This window comes from Lissotriton vulgaris, chromosome 7 (assembly GCF_964263255.1).
Source record: "Lissotriton vulgaris chromosome 7, aLisVul1.2, whole genome shotgun sequence".
Taxonomy (NCBI): domain Eukaryota; kingdom Metazoa; phylum Chordata; class Amphibia; order Caudata; family Salamandridae; genus Lissotriton; species Lissotriton vulgaris.
Genome location: NC_141695.1, coordinates 1,288,758,380 through 1,288,776,029, shown reverse-complemented (window position 1 = coordinate 1,288,776,029; position 17,650 = coordinate 1,288,758,380). Strand labels below are relative to the sequence as shown.

The 17,650-nt window shown below is 45.2% G+C and overlaps 1 protein-coding gene across 2 annotated transcripts in view; it reads right to left on the bottom strand.

Moving 5' to 3' along the window:
- The window catches only part of PARP2 (poly(ADP-ribose) polymerase 2), a 388,402-nt gene that overhangs the window by 79,880 nt on the left and 290,872 nt on the right, over positions 1-17,650 (bottom strand). For both annotated transcript variants that reach the window (XR_015297579.1, XM_086931868.1), the window contains exon 17: positions 13,664-13,762. Coding sequence is in view for 1 of the 2 variants with exons in the window: in XM_086931868.1 (XP_086787994.1) it covers positions 13,664-13,762 (99 nt within the window). In the remaining variant the exon portion in view is untranslated. The remainder of the gene's footprint in view (positions 1-13,663; positions 13,763-17,650) is intronic.

The window sequence follows — 17,650 nt, the reverse complement described above, 5'->3', positions numbered from 1 at the left end:
CAGTTAAGTAACTTGAATTCTAATAAAAATTCACAGAATACCACTGGTGGGGGAGGAGGAGGAAAGCCCCGAACTAAAATGAGTAGAGAAGAGGCTATGAAAAAATTCCCTTGTCACGGGTGCGGCCAGATAGGGCATTGGAGAGACGAGTGTCCACACCTGCAGGCCGGTAATGCCCCTGTAAATGGTTTAACCCCACAGGTGCAGAAAGAGGGGATGAGGAAGAACCAGCAACAGGTAAAGCTACCTCCTGTACCTCGCGCTCCTAGACAAAATTTTAAGAATCAGGGTCAGCAGAATGAGAGGGCGGAAGTATGGGAAGTCGAGAATGAAAGAGATGCAGTCATTCCACAGTACTTGTTAAATGACACCTTCCTCTATGAAAATCAAGATTGACGGGGCCTGAGAGGGGAGGATGAGGAGTGCGTGCTTGGCGCCTCCTTACCGGTAGACCAGACTGGACCATACATTGAAGGAAAGGTTGAGGGAAAAGACGTCACCTTTCTGTTGGACACTGGTGCTACCAGATCCACTGTGAGGACAGTGGATGTTCCTAACCTACCCCTCTCGGGAGAAGCGATCCAAGTAGTGGGCGTCTCAAATCAAATAATAAGTACTCCAGTAACCGAACCAACGGAAATCTCCATAGGTAATTTCAAAGAAATGCACAGATTTGTGGTCTGTGATTCTAGTCCTGTGAATCTGCTGGGACGAGATTTGTTGTGCAAGATGCGTTGTACCATTTACTGCACACCAAATGGCGTCGAAATTCAGACCCCCGATGAAGATGGCCTGTACAAACTGATGTTAGTCAGACAAGATGCTGATATCAAACCGCTAACAATTGAGGATTTGCCGGAAGAACTCCAGTTAAGAGTAGTCCCAGAAGTATGGGATTTCACAGGAAAGGATGTTGGCTTAATGGCGAATGTAGACCCCGTTAAAATATCAATAAAAACGAATGCTGTATATCCCAAAACCAGACAGTACAAAATGAGTGCAGAAGTGAAAGCAGGAGTAGCGACTGAAATTACCAGGCTGCTTGAAGCGGAAATAATAGAAGAAGTGATGAGCAGCCCCTGTAATTCGCCTATCATTGGGATCAAAAAGCCTAGTGGAAAGTACCGGGTAGTGCAAGATTTGCGTAAGGTAAACCAGATTGTCGTGCCTTGCTGTCCTATTGTGCCCAACCCTGCTGTGATACTATATCAGATTCCCTGGAATGCAGAATGGTTCACTGTCATCGACCTGTGTCATGCATTCTTTTCCATCCCATTGCATCCAGAAAGCAAGTTCCTTTTCAGTTTTGAATTTGACAGTCATATCTATGTCTGGAATCGTGTCCCTCAGGGGTACACTGAAAGTCCATCGATTTTCAACCAGATACTAAAGAAGTGCCTTGAAACTCTAGTGCTGCAGAGAGAGTCTGTTTTGGTGCAGTACATAGATGACCTATTGGTGGCATCTAAAACCCAGACCGACTGTGTCACCGACACCATTGCGTTACTGAATCACCTAGGAAAGGGAGGACATAAAGTGTCACCTGACAAATTACAATTTTGTAAAAACTCGGTGAAGTATCTGGGGCATCAGATAGAAAAGGGAATCAGGAAAGTTACTACAGAAAGAATCAAAATAATAAAAGCAATGGAACTGCCCAGAACTCAGAAAGAGGTGAGAATGTTCCTAGGAGTTGTGGGTTACTGCAGACAATGGATTGTAGGATTTGCCGCGCTAGCAAGACCCCTGATAAAAATGACCAAGAAGGGAGTAGAAGACCCCGTCAGCTGGGACAGTGAAAGCATGAATGCTTGGGTAACATTGAGAAATTGTCTATGTACTGCTCCTGCATTGGGTATGCCTGACTACTCTAAATCTTTTGAGCTTTTCTGTGACACAAGAGAGAATTGTGCTCTTTCAGTCCTGACCCAGGAGCACGGATCAATTAGGAGACCGGTGGCCTATTTTTCAGCCACCCTAGATCCGGTGGCTGCTGGATTACCGGGGTGTCTGAAAGCAGTTGCTGCTACGTGTGTCAGTCTGGAACAGAGTGAGAACATTGTCATGGGACATCACGTCACTGTATATGTTCCTCATTCTGTTGTAATCCTGCTGACTAGAACCAAGACCCAGTACCTCACACCTAGTCGGCTGACTAAGTATGAAAGAATTTTGATTGGTGCTGAAAATGTATCCATTTCTCGGTGCAATGTCCTAAACCCAGCGACACTGTTACCTGTCTCTCTGGACGTAGACCTAGAAGAGGAAGGGGAACATAATTGCATCGATTTAACTGAGTTCAGTACAAAGCCCCGTCCAGACATTCGTGAAATAGCACTACTCGATGGGGATAAGACAATGTTCGTGGATGGCTCGTGTTTAAGACATGAGAGTGGGGGCCTGAGTGCTGCCTATGCTGTGGTTACACTAACTGAAACCATAGAAGCATCTTACCTGAGCGAGGTGAAATCTGCACAAGTGGCAGAGCTCATCGCGTTGACTAAAGCATGTAAGAGGGGTAAGAACAAGAGAATAACTGTTTACACAGACAGCCAGTATTGTTTTGGGGTTGTTCATGACTTCGGCCAATTGTGGTTGCAAAGAGAATTCATGACTTCCTCAGGCACCCCTATCAGAAACGGAAAGGTGGTGCATAACTTACTGGAAGCTATCCAATTGCCCAAAGAATTGGCTGTGGTCAAGTGCGCGGCTCACAGATCTGGAGATGATGATGTGACTGCCGGTAATAGGTACGCTGACCAAATTGCCCAGTTCTGTGCCCGACATCAAATGTCACTCCAAATTGCGTTGTGGAGTGGAACCAGCTGCCAACTTATGTTGTTTGAGAATGTGTCAACGTGGGAAGAATGAAAGGATTTGCAACAGGCAACAGACAGACAAGAGAAAGGAAGGTGGGCCGCAAATGGGTGCAAGTTGAGAGATGATGGTGTGGTGGTAAATCCGACTGGGGTGCCTGTACTGCCTGATAGCTTGATCGACCCCATGATCAGAATGATACATGAACCAACACATATGGGAAGAGACGCGATGTGTCGAGTGTTTGACAAGGTGTTCTATAATTCAAAGTTCAGGAACCAGGCGGAAAGGCTTTGCCAGAGGTGCCTAGTGTGTCAGCAGTTCAATGCAGGGAAAAAGACTGTGGTAGAACAAAGTACGGTTGGAAAGGCAATAGGTCCCTTTGTCAGAATGCAGGCAGACTTTGTAACCATGCCTAGGTGCAAAGGGTATAGATACATCCTGGTCGTAGTCTGTCTGTTTTCCCGGTGGGTGGAGGCCTATCCCGCAAAGAAAAATGATGCCATAACCACTACCAAATTATTGCTCAGGGAGTTGATACCTAGATTCGGAATCCCAGAGACGATCGAAACGGACCAAGGTGGGCATTTTTGCCAACGATGTCCTAGAAGAACTCTGTAAAGCATTCAAAATGAAGCAAAGACTGCATTGTGCCTACCGTCCAGAGGCTTCTGGGGTAGTGGAGCAAATAAACGGCACCCTGAAATCCAGATTGGGAAAAATGTGTGATTCCACAAAAATGAACTGGATAGAGGCTTTACCCCTTGTGCTGATGAGTTTGAGGAGTATCCCGAACAGAAAAACTGGCCTGAGCCCCCATGAAGTGTTGATGGGAAGAGTGATGCGACAGGCATGGGTACCCGGACACAAACTGCTAAGCATTTCTGATGATATGGTACTAGAATACTGCCAGCAGCTGGGTGACCAAGTGCGTTCTCTCTCTCAGCAGATTGGAGAGACAGAAGACGAGTGGCCAAAGACTCCAGCACACAACTTGCGACCAGGAGATTGGGTGGCGTTAAAGAAACACACCCGGAGCAGTTGCCTGAAACCCAGGTGGGGAAAGCCACGACAAGTGATCCTCGTCACTACAACTGCTGTAAAGTGTGCGGGCGTACCGAAGTGGATCCACGCCAGCCACACCAAGCGGGTAGCGGGAGAAAACGCGACTGAAGCTGAAGGCAGCACAGCTGAGGAATCTCCCGAGGAGGAGAGTCCAGAACTAGCTGACATCGAACTGCCGAGCACAAGTCGAGACGTTGAGTGGTTCCCTGCCGACGAACAGGTTCATGATCCAATACGAACCAGGAAATATTCCTACTTAGACAGTGAGTGGGATAGTCCAGGTGAGCTAGAAATAGACGAAGCAGATCAGGTCAACGAGAATCACATCACACCTGATCAGGAATTAGGCCAAGTAGGGTCAGACAAGGACACCGAAACTCCTCCTGAGACTCCAGAAAGTGGAGAGGGACAGTTAGAAACTAGAGCTGACGTTCATGCAGAAGAAAGCGAAGAGGTCGAAGAGCATGAACAGGAACAGATAGGACTAGATCAAAGTGCTCAGACAACGGAAACGACAGTAACCAGAAATAAAAAGCAAGTGCGATTTGAATCTGAGCAGGGTCAGAATAGGGACCAGGCAGAAGACATAGATGAAAGACCTGGAACTAGTCAGACAGGCAGGAAAACAGAAGTGCCACAACAAAAAGTAAAGAGAGTGCACGAAGAAGGGCAAGTTTCCTCAACTACTGGGAGGAAAGGAGGCAGAAGTGCACCCCGATACGTCAAAAGACTAAGGCTCAGACTAAAGACAGTCGAAGAGAAACTGAAAGACCGGAAAAGGGCTGAAAGTGAAAGAAGGGCAGCCCAGGGAAAATCGCTGAGAAAAAGCGACAGACTAAAGAAACAGAACCGACTGTATCGGAGCCCTGAGTGGACTTACTTTGTGTTGGAGGAAATAGACGAACCCCACCACAGTGGCAACAGTGACGACGAATCCATTGCTGATCGGAGTTCGGACGAAGACCCCCCTTGAGAGAGCCCTGAAGTGAGCCTTTGGTGCAAAGAAACGAAGAGGGGTAGCAAAAGCCACCTGTAAGCTAAAAATGTCTGATCCGAGTGTCTCTGGAAGGTCCCGATGTGGGTGTCTTAAAACTTGCTGTAAAATATGCTTGTGTAGTATAGCAATGCTAATAATAATGTGGATAGCACTAACAGTTTTTCTACCTTTTATGATAAGCAAAAATCCAAACTTGTCCCCTACTGAACCCGAAGCAGTAGACGTAGGGGTTGTACCGACTGTAGAAACACCACGAAATTTAGAAAGACGCGACAAACAAGTAGGCTTGACACACACACGACCTAATTTAGAAGCATCAGATGAGGATGGACTACACTTCCACAAAATGAGAAACAGGACACATTTGAATGTTTTTGCTAACTTGTTGGTGCATTACGTAGAAGCTATGGAAATAGAAGACTGTTATGTCTGCATGAAGCTACCTACCTCAGTGGCTGAAGGCGTGACATATCATCATCTACCTTTAACCTATGGAATTTCCTGCAGTATCTTAGCTAGCTTGTTCTATAGAAGCACTTTACAGTACTATTATTCGAATGATGACGTAGTATTTTCTGAACTTCCCATTAGAGGACATTTGAACCGTGTACATACTACCAGTGACGTGACCCGTTATATGGGAGAATATTTTCTGACTATAGGGAATATCGATTTAGATGAAGCTAAACAATCTAATCTGACCTGTTCTCTACATGAGCAGGAAAAGATGTTCATTAAGATGGCAGACAGAAGGAGAGAAAAGTTTCAAAAGAAAGCAAATGACGAAAAGGATAGAGTCCCTAGGTGGGCTGAGCACATGGATAACACCTCGCAAAGCGAAGCTAATCCTGCCTTGTTGCTGGATTTTGAACGAAAGGGGAAACTTTGTATCCATAGGGAAAAGACAGAGTACTATAACAATGTATTCATCGGTTCCAGCGAGTGTGAACATAATTACAAGGTAATTGGAGGTTGGGGTTTCAAAAATGGGTCAGAACCTGTGTTTCCCGGAATATATTATATATGTGGGAACAAGGCTTATTTTAAATTGCCGGATCACTGGTATGGAAGCTGCTACTTTGGCATTGTTTTTCCGAAAATATACCATGTGAATAATGCAGCTGGAAGCGATGAAGAAACTAATGGCTTAGTGCGTAGTAAACGTGAAAGTGTAGGTGAAATTATAGGTGATATTTTTAGTGCACTGATACCTGGAATGGGGGTAGTTCTGAACACTCATAGAATCTGCAAATTGTCTACAGTAGTGGACCGGTTATCAACAGACACTGCTGCTGGATTCCTGATGGTCAACACTGAAATGGTTGCGATCAGATCAATGGTTTTACAAAACCGTCTTGCCCTTGACACCCTATTAGCAAAAGAGGGCGGAGTCTGTAGAATGCTGAAAGCGCAACATTGTTGCACTTACATTCCAGATAAAAGTATCGAATTAAAACAATATGTGAAGAACATAACTAATTTGGAAAAAGAACTCAAACCATTGGAGGTTGACAGTGCCTGGACGAGACTGACTGGAGGTCTCTCCTCCATAGGTAGTTGGTTTACTAACCTAGGTAGCAATATTTTGTGGAAAATACTGATGCCAATAGTTGTAATAGGTATAATTGTATTGATCATTTTTATCTGCTGCAAATGCCAGAAGTGCAGAAAGAAATATACAGTGAATCAGAGGGGGGTGAAAAGAAACATTGATGAACTAGAATTAGAAGAATTAAAGAGTGCAATTTACAAAAAGGCGAAAAATCACCACTCTCATAGAGAAGCTGAAAGGAAACTCAACAATAAATTTGTTGAAATTGAAATGAGTGATGTGGATGAATGAGAAAAGTTGGCATCTGTTTCCTTTATGTGGTGATGATAGTAAATATCATCAAAGAGGGGATTGATGGAGCAAGAATTCGCACATAAAGCGCCTTGCCCCGTACAAGAACCTCGCCCAATGTATAATACTACTAAAATCATTGTTTGTCATTTATTATACGTTTTTTCTATACACGCGGGTGTCCCCAGGATGCTTGCTCGTATGTCTTTTCCATATTAACGAAGCTTGCACTAACGAATCGGCTGCTTTGCTGACATTCAGTCTGCGCATGCGTCGGTCATACCCATGTGATGTGACGCACTCGCATTCTGGAGGGAACTTGTGCTCATGCGCACTGTTGCAAAAATGGCCGCTTGACTCTCACCACGCTCTCTGCTTGCTATTGCTGCTACAGCCTATCTGTCTTTTCGCACTAAACATTAATGCCGTAGTCATTATAAAGTAAGGGTTGGTTAAAATTTCTCATGGTATACAGTGTGATCATTTTATATGTGATTTTAATTTGTTCTCGCTTACTTTTCATGTACCACGTCTCTGGGGGCTGGGAGTGCTTAAGCTACGCCATATTTGAAGCTCCTCTGGGTATTGCCATGTGACCTGGGAGAAACTCGACTGCGCAGACGCTGAAATCAGCCAGCTGGCTCCCGAAGCCAAATGCGCCTGAGAAAACCAGCACATGATGAGGACACTCACCTTGAGAATAACTGACTATGTTGCGATGTCCTGTGCTCTCAGATTTTCTATTGTATTCTACGGATGGGAATGTGAACCTAAGGGGCGGATAGAAAAATTTAAATTTCATGGTGGGAAAGTTGAATTTAGGAGGTGGTAATGACCGCACCACCTCTCCTGACCAATCAAAATGTGGGAAACTGTCACTTGCAACATTAGTGGGTGGTCTGAGGGACCCCAAAACAGTATAACTACCCTAGTTTAGCTTAGGAAAATTGTCCGACTTGTCCGAGTAGCAGACCTGTCACTGACCCTACGATCTCAATAGGTGCTCAATCTGAAAGTGCTGCGGAGCACTTTGTCCATACTTTCCACAAACTCCTAAGGGGTGGAAAATCCTAAGTGCTGGCGAAGCACTTTGCTGGGGAATTCGAAAATCCAATCGGGGTTTCTGGCGGATTACTGGCAGAAGGGGGTAACGCAGGCGTTGCTGTCCGAAGCTGTGGGTGTTGGTCGTACCCTGGGAGGCCCAGTCCTTTGACCCGAACCTGAGGGGTATCCTGTCCTGATCTGTCCGTGGGCTGTACCTGTTCGCATTCTGGTATTCCTTTCTGAGGGTCTTTGTCCCCGTCCTTCCAACTGACCCGTGGCCAGGGTTAGTCTTCTCTCAGACCTAGGTAAATATTAACCTGTGGGTTTGTCTCTCTCTCTCTCTCTCTCTGATTTAATAAAGTACTCTTGCCTTTGATATTGCTCTATCACCTTGAGAACAAGTTATATGCTATTGTTGTAGAGTTGTTCCACTTCTCTCCCCACCTTTAGAAAATTGCCAAACTGTTATATTTCATTAGTATGTTCCAAATTTTTCCCTTTCCTTTAGCTGATTGCAGTGAATTTAGTAAGAATAGTTTGAGCGTTTAGGTTAAATACATGTTCTAGGTCCCAATCCCGTCCTATTGTACCTAGCATAAAGTTGCATGACTAGTTCTGTTCTAAAATCCTACCTTTTAGTCTTCCCATATATTCTGATGGTTATAATTCTAATACAAAGTTACTTATTAGTGCTGATTCTGATGTTTGATATACTATTTTGAATATCGCTTATTGTCTTGGCATCTTCTCTTTGAACCTTTATATAAAGTTTTAAACTTCATCAGGTGTCTGTGGTCATTTTACAGAAATTGTGGATAAGTATGTGCTGAAGTATAAAGAATATATCTTTCTAGGGTCCCTGTCTACTATTTTCCCTTTTAGCTCCAGGTCCGTCGGAAAGTTGTACTTGCGGTAAGTCAGGTACATGGTAAGAAGAGGTGTAACCCAAACCCTGATTACTCATAGAAGCGTGTAGCAGAAGCCATCACCCGGTTCACCCGAAAGGTTAATGGTGTATTAAAATTTTATGCACGCCAGGGCCCAGTGCGTGTTGGAAATTGGTGAATACGGTGACCCGGGTGAACTGCGCGCTCTATCAATAGTACAACCACCCTATTAGTATTCGCATCTTCTTTCTATCATTCTCTTGTCATCATATCTCCTTAGAACCCATCGTCTAATGTTGAGCCAAAATACCGGTTGCATCGTGTGCCCAGAACTCATACTTCACTCATCACTCGCCCGTACATGATCTAATATATGCATGAAACGAGCCCTTACAATTATCCATGTCCTCACATTTTGCGTCATCACTCGTACATTCTACCTTGCCCCCTCGATGTTCGTGGGACCATCATTACACTACAACCTACGTCTCATATTGTCTAAGTGCCCCCACTCAAATATCAAAGCTTGGAGACAAACCACATCAGGCTGAATATTCCGAATCTTGGCTGTCACACGACTCCAGCCATTTAAGCCGCAGACATTCCAAATACAAATTATGATACCAGTAACTGCCATGAGAAATAAGAGAAAGACCGTAGTATGGCAACCATCTCATAAAACGGAATGCACAAAAATTCTAAATAATATATTTGCAATTGCCAATTTTTAATTTTATTCAAATTCTGCATTTTTGGAAAAGCTGTGATTTTTCCCCCTTTTTCCCCCACCCTAGTGACCCCAATACCACCCCCACCCCCGCCCCTCCTACCAAGTCCCACCCCCTCCCCCCTCAAACGAGGCTTTAGGACTAATGGTCCTTTAGATGGAGACTAGCGTGTACCCCTTGCTACCTCCCGCAGCTCTAACTACAAAAATGGAGTTTAGTGGCATACTGATCCTAGAACATATTTTCAAATATAAACATAAAGAGAAAAAAAAAATATGCCAGTGCACTCCTATACATATATCATTATGGATAATACCACATTGCAGCTACATATCATCCAATTATACCTGATTCAAAGATTGTAGGAACTTTTTAGCTGAACCCTCAGTCGAAAAAAAATATGTACGTTCCTTATAAATTACTTTTAGTTTTGCTGGGTTCAGCAAAAAAGACTGAGCCCCTTTACTTTAAAATTGCGGGATCAATTCACGTAGCTGCCATCTTAATTCCACAGTATAACGACAAAAATCGGGTTGAACAAAAAATTCAAAGTCCTCCCCCAGACCTCCTCTTATAGGGTCGGGCCAACTGAAACACTTCCTCCCTAGCCCAAAAACTATTGAAAGAAATTAAGAATGCCCTAGGTTTTTCCTTTGCAGGATCTATATTAGGCAAGACGCGTTTAACAAAGGGAAAGCGATGTGCCCTTTCCACTTCCCGCTCCCAGTCCCATTTTGAAAGTTCCGGGAAAGCTTTCTTAAATAGTTCCACAATGAAGTGGCGAGGCTCTTTACCTTCTTTCCCTTCCGGAATCTGTAAAACGCGCAAATTATTCCGTCTTGCCCGATTTTCTAAATCAGCCAGTTTCCAAGCTGAGTCATCCCTAACTGCATGTAATGAAGCAGTCGCTGCTTTTTGTTGAAGAAGATCGTCCTCCAGTGTAGAGATCTTCGTCTCCACCTCCTTTACCCGATCAACAAAGTCCGCTTATTCAGTAGAAATTACTGTCTGCCCCTGTCCCGCCCCATTTACAATAATTCCAGCTTCTATCGAGGTCAAATCCAACTTCCTACGTACTGTGGCGGGTTGATCAGTTTGATCGGTTTGAGCAACTAAATCGTCCAATAATGAACTATGGTCCCTTCCTTCATTCATGCTCATTTGTGCAGCATACTGATTTACTAAATCTTCACACAAGGACATTTATTGTTCAGATTAAGAATAATAATCCCCGGAATCTGCATCTAATACTTGAGGCATAGTACCATTTACCGTCGGGTGTTCTTCCACCTCCATATCCATATTAAGTGAAGGAAGCACCACATTTTTTTCTTTTCCAGCCTCATGCCCCACGGATGCAGCTGTAATTATGTCCGCCAAAGGAGTACTCACCTGGTTTAAAGAACTACCATCCGCCACTGCTGCCTGCGCATTTAAAGTTCCAGTTGTAATTGGAATTATCGCTCCTGGAGTACCTTGTGTTTGAATATCAACGCCCCCATCAAGGGGGAGCGTAGGTAGGGACTGGGGGGGTTGTTGCTGTTTCCCTCGTTGCTCCTTATTATTAAAAAACATAGCTGGGATTTTCTTAAATTCTTGGATCGTGTTTCCCTCTGAAGTGTTAACCTCAGCTTTTCCTTGCTCGATATTAGCATTAGCAATAGCAGAGGCAGAAGTATTTCTTGAACTATCCATTCTGCTCACCTCTGTACTGCCGACCCCCCTGCCTATGCCAGCCTATTCCAGCTCCTCGGCTCTCCTCTGTTGCTGCTACTGGGCCACCATCTACACCCGGATCCTGGGGAGGGACCGGGTTCTCCGGGGCATGGGGTCTCCCACGTCCACCTTTGGGCGGTATGCTGCTCTCACCGCAAATCACCCGCTGGAGCGCCGATTCACCGGGCCAGTGCTCACCTCCACCTGTCACCAGCAGCAGCCGCCGCCTCCAGCAATGAGCACTCACTCGGAAACTCGCGGCGTGTCTCTCTCTCCCAGACCCGTACGCCGCAGGCTGTCACCGAACACAGCAGCTCACCACGTCCACCTCCACGATGCGGGTGATCCGGGCAATGAAAAAACGCTTTTCTGCTCAATTATGGCTCAATTACGGTAAGTTTCTAAATAACAGCACTCAGCAGTGAATTTTTCTCGCTCTCACTATCGTTGCGGACTATTGTAGCAGATGCAACATAGTATCTTTCCAACCGCTACAAAGGAGTTGCAAGGTAACGCCGTCTTAACGTCCGTGGTCACGGGCGCCATCTTGCCCCCATGAAGCCAGCATTTTCAAGGGTTGACCGTGTGGAGCTGTGAAAGCCATGGAGGAGGTTGGGGGGGGGGGGGCAAGGGAGGGGGATTATGGGGTTGGTGCTGGAGCCTTGCTACAAAATTCTATAGGTGCCTGAAAGACATTCTAATGTGAGAAATCTGCTATTAAAAATATCCACCACCAACAATTTATTTTTTAACATTTAAGCTCCTCTCACAAGAGGCAGGTCAGGCTGGTTGCTGTCATGTTTTCTATCCCCAGTAGGTGAGTTGCTGTTAACAAAATGTGATTTTTGTTTTTTTCTTGGGAGTTTTATATAGCGTGAACTAGACCCCAAGGTATCAGAGCACTTTAAATGAGCACCAGTTGCATTACAGACTGACACATTAATGTTTCGCTAGGCATGGGGAGATTAAATGATTTGCCCAGAATCACAGGATGTTGAGCGCCCCTGCCGAGCCTCGTACCCGGTTCCCCAGCTTCAAGGTCGGACATCCTAGACGTTAGACCCGCAGGGTTCGGTCCCAATCTTCACCCCATTTGCTTCTTGATGGGAGAGTATATTAGAAAATCTTCCTGATAGCTGTGAAAGGGAGGCTAGGCAAATCCTTAATTGAAGTCTCCACCTCCTATGTGGTCAATAGGAGCCCAATATATCTGGTCTAAGTGCATTACATTCTCAATTAGTTTGTGGTTGCATTCATAATCCGGTCAGTCGAAGGAGCTTTGGTGACCAACCAATTTTTGTTAGTCAGAGGAGTTATTTCCAGAGTGGGCAGCCCAGATATTATGTTTTTTAATAATTTGACTCCTCATCTCACTAATACCATATAGAGTCTGAGATCTCTAACCCCGGGGCCTAAAGATTGCCCAGTGTAGAACTACCACAGCACAAGCACCAGGGAAACCGGAGTCTGTTGCCTATCTTTTTCAGACAACTTCAACTTAGTGTAAACTTGGTCCTTGTTGGGAAGCTCCAATAGCATCTCCGGCTATTGTGCAGTCAAATCATGCAACACTCCCAGGACTTGGAGCACATTGATCCTCAAATTCTTGTACAGTACCTGAGACATGCTTTAGTGAAAGACCAATACCACAAAACACATTCTATTGTACATTTAAGTATTCAGTACCTCAGCGCATGCCGTGCGGGAAGAAGCCAGGTAGTAGGCAGGATTGCTGGTAAATGTTACTTCTTAATGATCTTTGACTAAATGGTTCAGTTATCCTGCCTTTGCCAACATCAAATTTGCGCTTAAGCTGTCGGGGGAGCTTCAGTGGAACCTTCAGCAAGTAGTTGTTTTTAGGCTTTGTTAAGAGTGGCAATGTTCCATGAGGGCATGGAGTGATAGTTCTCATACACCGAAGTCAGGTGATCGCCTTAGAGACCCGTGGTCTGCAAGCATTACAGTCATTGAAACATAATGGTGAATGGCATAGACAGAGTCCTGATTGTGAATAAGAAGGCAAATTACCACCACCTGTCCCACAATAGCATCTCATTCTGTATGGATATTTTAGAAAACTTAATACTACAAAAAGAAAAGCTAAACAGACCACTAGAATCATGGATCAGTGCTCGGTGTCTTTGGAGAGGAGGACTGTGGCTTTGATTTTGATGGATTTCAAATTCTGAGAAACTAATCCTATTCCCCAAAGACAGGCCACCTAAATAACACTTCTAGGACACAAACAGGCTTGTTGCTATAGCCCCCCATTCAAAAAGAAAGAGGTATCAAGTCAATGAAACGTGCCTACAAAACACCAGGGCAGAAGATAAAAACCATGGCATTTAGGAAACAACTTAAAACCAATCTGTTTAAACAACCCTTGTGCTATCTGAACACCAAAACACCCACCTCTTCCCCTTACTGCACCCTATCCTCTGCCTCCTGAATATTTATTCAACCAGAGCAGCTATAATGTCCTTGCTCCTCTAAACCGTCTGCACTATGTATCAGTTGATTTTCTCTTCCTCGCCCCTATTATGTAATGCACAGTAAAAGTGCTTACCTCAGAGAGAAGCAACAGTCCAACATCCTTCTGTCTTGTTGCAAAGCAGTAATTTCCACTCTTTGAAGACATGTCCGCAAAGTAGATACCTTTTCCAAACTGAAAGCATTTACAAAAAGATAGAATCAGTCTACAATACAACAAACAAAAAATCCATACACTCATAGAACCATCAACACGAGTAAGGTATATGCATGCTTAACATTAGACTGTAGTAATAAATACATGGAGAACAGTGATGCTCAAATAGAAAAGTGGAATGAGGGAAGAAAAACAAGGAGAAGCAAGTAAAGCACCGGGTAATGGTGAATAATTTTCTGCAATGTGGGGATTAGGTGCTAACCAAAACTTGGTGTTTTACCTGGTTTAGTTTTCATTTTAAGGGAGGGACCATCAGCCGTACTATCATCTTGTGAAATCCAGGTTAGTACACTGACCTCTTGTGTGCTGTTTGCCAACTGGGAAGTCATGAGTCGAGTATTTGGGAATAGGGGACTGGGTGTCCTGGTCCCTTAATATCACTTAGATTGAAGTCTCTACTTCTTCATTTTCATGGTGTCTCTAGCTCTTTTTGTCTGTTCTTACTCAGGTAAGGGCTGCTCACTGGGATACACCCTTATATTATCAATAATGATAATCACAAAATAAACCTTTGGAGGCCGCCATGGGACGAAGTACAGAAGGTTCCATTCAGTTGTTTTTTTCCCGTTTTTTAAATATTTCTTTTTAATAAAGCAGGGCAACCACATAATACATGAGTGCATAGAACATACGAGGGTAGTCCACAATAGCAACATACGATACAATTAGTGATGAACTTGGGGGGGGTCGAAGAGGAGGATAGGGTACTAAAGAGATACAAAGTCAGCGTCAATAATGAGGGGTCAGGGGGAAAGTGGGACATCAAAGGTTGCAGTCGCAGGTGGTACACATATGTTACCCCTGTATCGATTCCACGGACCCCATACATTATTCCATTTCCTCGGGTGGCCCGAGCCAAATACACAGGTTTCTCCCGGAACATGCACCAATCCATGTTTTCTATCCATACCTCAATAGTGGGCGGCCTCTGGGACCCCCATTGCTGTGCTATGTTCCGTTTAGCAATCATGGCCCCCAAAGTCACCCACTGAGTTTGTGTCGCATTGAGATCAGTCGGCTCCCAGACATTCAACAAACATCGCCTAGCTTCTGGCAATAGAGCCACCCCTGTCACTTCTTGCATTACCCCATGGACCCTGCCCCAAAATTCAACCACATATCGACATTCCCATATGATATGGAGAAATGTTCCCAAGTGCCCACATCCCCGCTGACACAGACCCTCTGTCGTAAAACCCATTCGTACAAATCGAGGACCTGTGATATATACTCTGTGTAGTATTTTAAGCTGTACCAATCTCAGTTGTGCTGGAATCGCGACCTCCTTTGGTGAGGAGATCGCCGATTGTCAGTCCTCATCATCAAGTTCTAGGCCGTCTTGGGTCCATCTATCTCGTAGATGTGTCAAAAGGTCCGCTCTATGATTAATCTGCTTCTTATAAACAAGGGAAATGGTACTATCAGGCAGATAACCATCCAATATACGGTCCTCTAGTGGGGCTGTCTCCAGTATCTCCACCCCCTCAGGGAAAACCGATGTCAGTGCATGACGAACCTGCGCATATCAAAAGTATTCTAACTCTCCTAATTCGTATTCAGTCTGTAAATCTACAAATTACTTAACCTTTCCATTCACCCAGAGGTCACCTACTGTGGAAATGCCAATAAGATCCCATTTGTCAAAACCCTTTGTGTTCCACAGTCTGCCGAACCTCTCAGAGCCGAAAAGCGGGGTCGCCAAAGTCAAACGGTCTTTCCATCCGAGCGAGCTAGTAGCATCATGCCATATCCGCTCTGCCGTCCTAGTCGGCCCAGTCAAACTCTTCTCCACAGACCTAGTATACAAGGCTCTGTTGCAATTGCCTCCAGGAAGTATCCATCTATCCATGGCATAGCCGGGATCTGACACAGGCCCGTACATACTGTGATTAATAGCCGCCAACTGCGACGCCCAATAATATCTTTTGATATCAGGGAGAGCAATCCCCTCATCACACCACGGGAGCGTCAATTTAGCCAATGCTATACGCGGTCTACCATCCCACAACAACGGGATCCATAGAGACATATATCCCGAGATATTTGAACCCATCCTTTGCAATGTGAATCGGACAATTACGAGGCAACACAGGCGCATCACCACACAGGACATACAAATAAGATTTCGCCCAATTTATAACCAATCCCGAATTTCTATCATAGGAGACCAAAATATCACAGAGAGCATTCAACTATTTCCTGGGAGAGGTCAAATACAATAAAATATCGTCCGCATATAATGAAATGAGATCTTCGAACTGCGGAGACCATCGAATACCTTTGATCGAAGGCTCCCAGCGAAGCCAAGCCACCAACGGTTCAAGGGCCAAAGCAAACAAAAGAGGGGAAAGGGGGCAGCCCTGTCGGGTGCCCCTCCCAAGACAAAATGGCGCCGAAACCCGATCGTTAACCATTACTTGAGCGAGGGGTGCAGTGTAAAGAAGACGCACCCAACTACTTAAGTCTGGGCCGAAACCAACCTTGGTCAATACCGCCCATAGATACGGCCATTCAACGGTATCAAAAGCCATCGTGGCTTCTAATGACGCCAAAACGGCTGGCTCCCGTAACGTAGAGGCCCTCGCAAGAACCGCATGCAGACGCCTAAGATTCAACGCAGTATTCCTGTGCGGGATAAAGCCAGATCTGGATGGATAAGTTCACTAATGACTTTAAGTAATCTGGTAGCTAACAGTTTAGCCAAAATCTTGGGTTCCGCGTTCAACAACGAGATCTGCCGATATGAAGCACATCTATTCCTAGGCTTCCCTTCCTTATGAATCACCACTATCAACGCCAGTCTCTGATCTCGAGGGAGAAGACCACACTCCCGAGATTCTAGGAACATGCCTCTCAGAAAGGGAGCAATCTTGTCTGGCTAAGCTTGTAGAGTTCAATCGGGAGACCATTGGGGCCCATTGCCTTACCCGAATTCAGGAAGCTCACATCTAAGGCCACTTCCTCCGCGGTAATCCTACCATCAATAAGGTCACGATCCTCGACAGATAGACACGGAAGAGCAATGTCTCGCATCAATAAGCGAGAATCCTCCTCCGGTCTATCAGATACAGAAGAGTAGATAGAGCGAAAGTGATCGGCGAAGCAGTCCACTATCCCCTGCGGATCAGTTATACAAGCACCACTCTCCGCTTCAACCTCGGGAACTACGCAACTAGCTCTGTCTTTCTTGTCCAGCCAAGCAATCAATTTGCCAGCCTTGTCACCAACGTCATAAAGACGCCCTTGCTGTTCCAGACTAAGGGCCTTCGCCCCGTCCGTGACCAACGTTCTGTATTCTAGCTGCTTCAACTGCAGTACATGTAGTCTAGCACGGGTCACTTCTTGCTCAAGCTCCCGCTCTAAGCTAACGATATCGGTCTCAATTCTAACCACATCCCCCTCCTTCTGCCTCTTGACCCCTGTAATAAAGGACAAAGCCTGGCCCCTGAGCACCGTCTTAAAGGCCTCCCATATAGAGACCGACGAGAAGACTGAGACTTCATTATCCTTGAAATAATGCTCCAACGCTTTTACCAAATCATTCTGAATCATAGGGTTGCACAGATACCAAGGGTTAATGGGGGCTATCCTCCCCCCTGAGCCAGGAGCTAGTTCAAATCTAAGCCAAAGTGAGGAATGATCCGAAACACCCCATGCCATATAAATGACCTCAGCGACATACGACGCCTGGGCCGCAGGTACCAAAACATAATCTATCCTAGAAAGACTGCCATGGGCACCCGAGAGGAATGTATATTGCTGCTGAGTGGAGCAACCTCCAACAATCCATCAGGCCCATTGTCGCAATAAAGTCAGGCAACCACTTATGGGTCCTTCCGACATCCC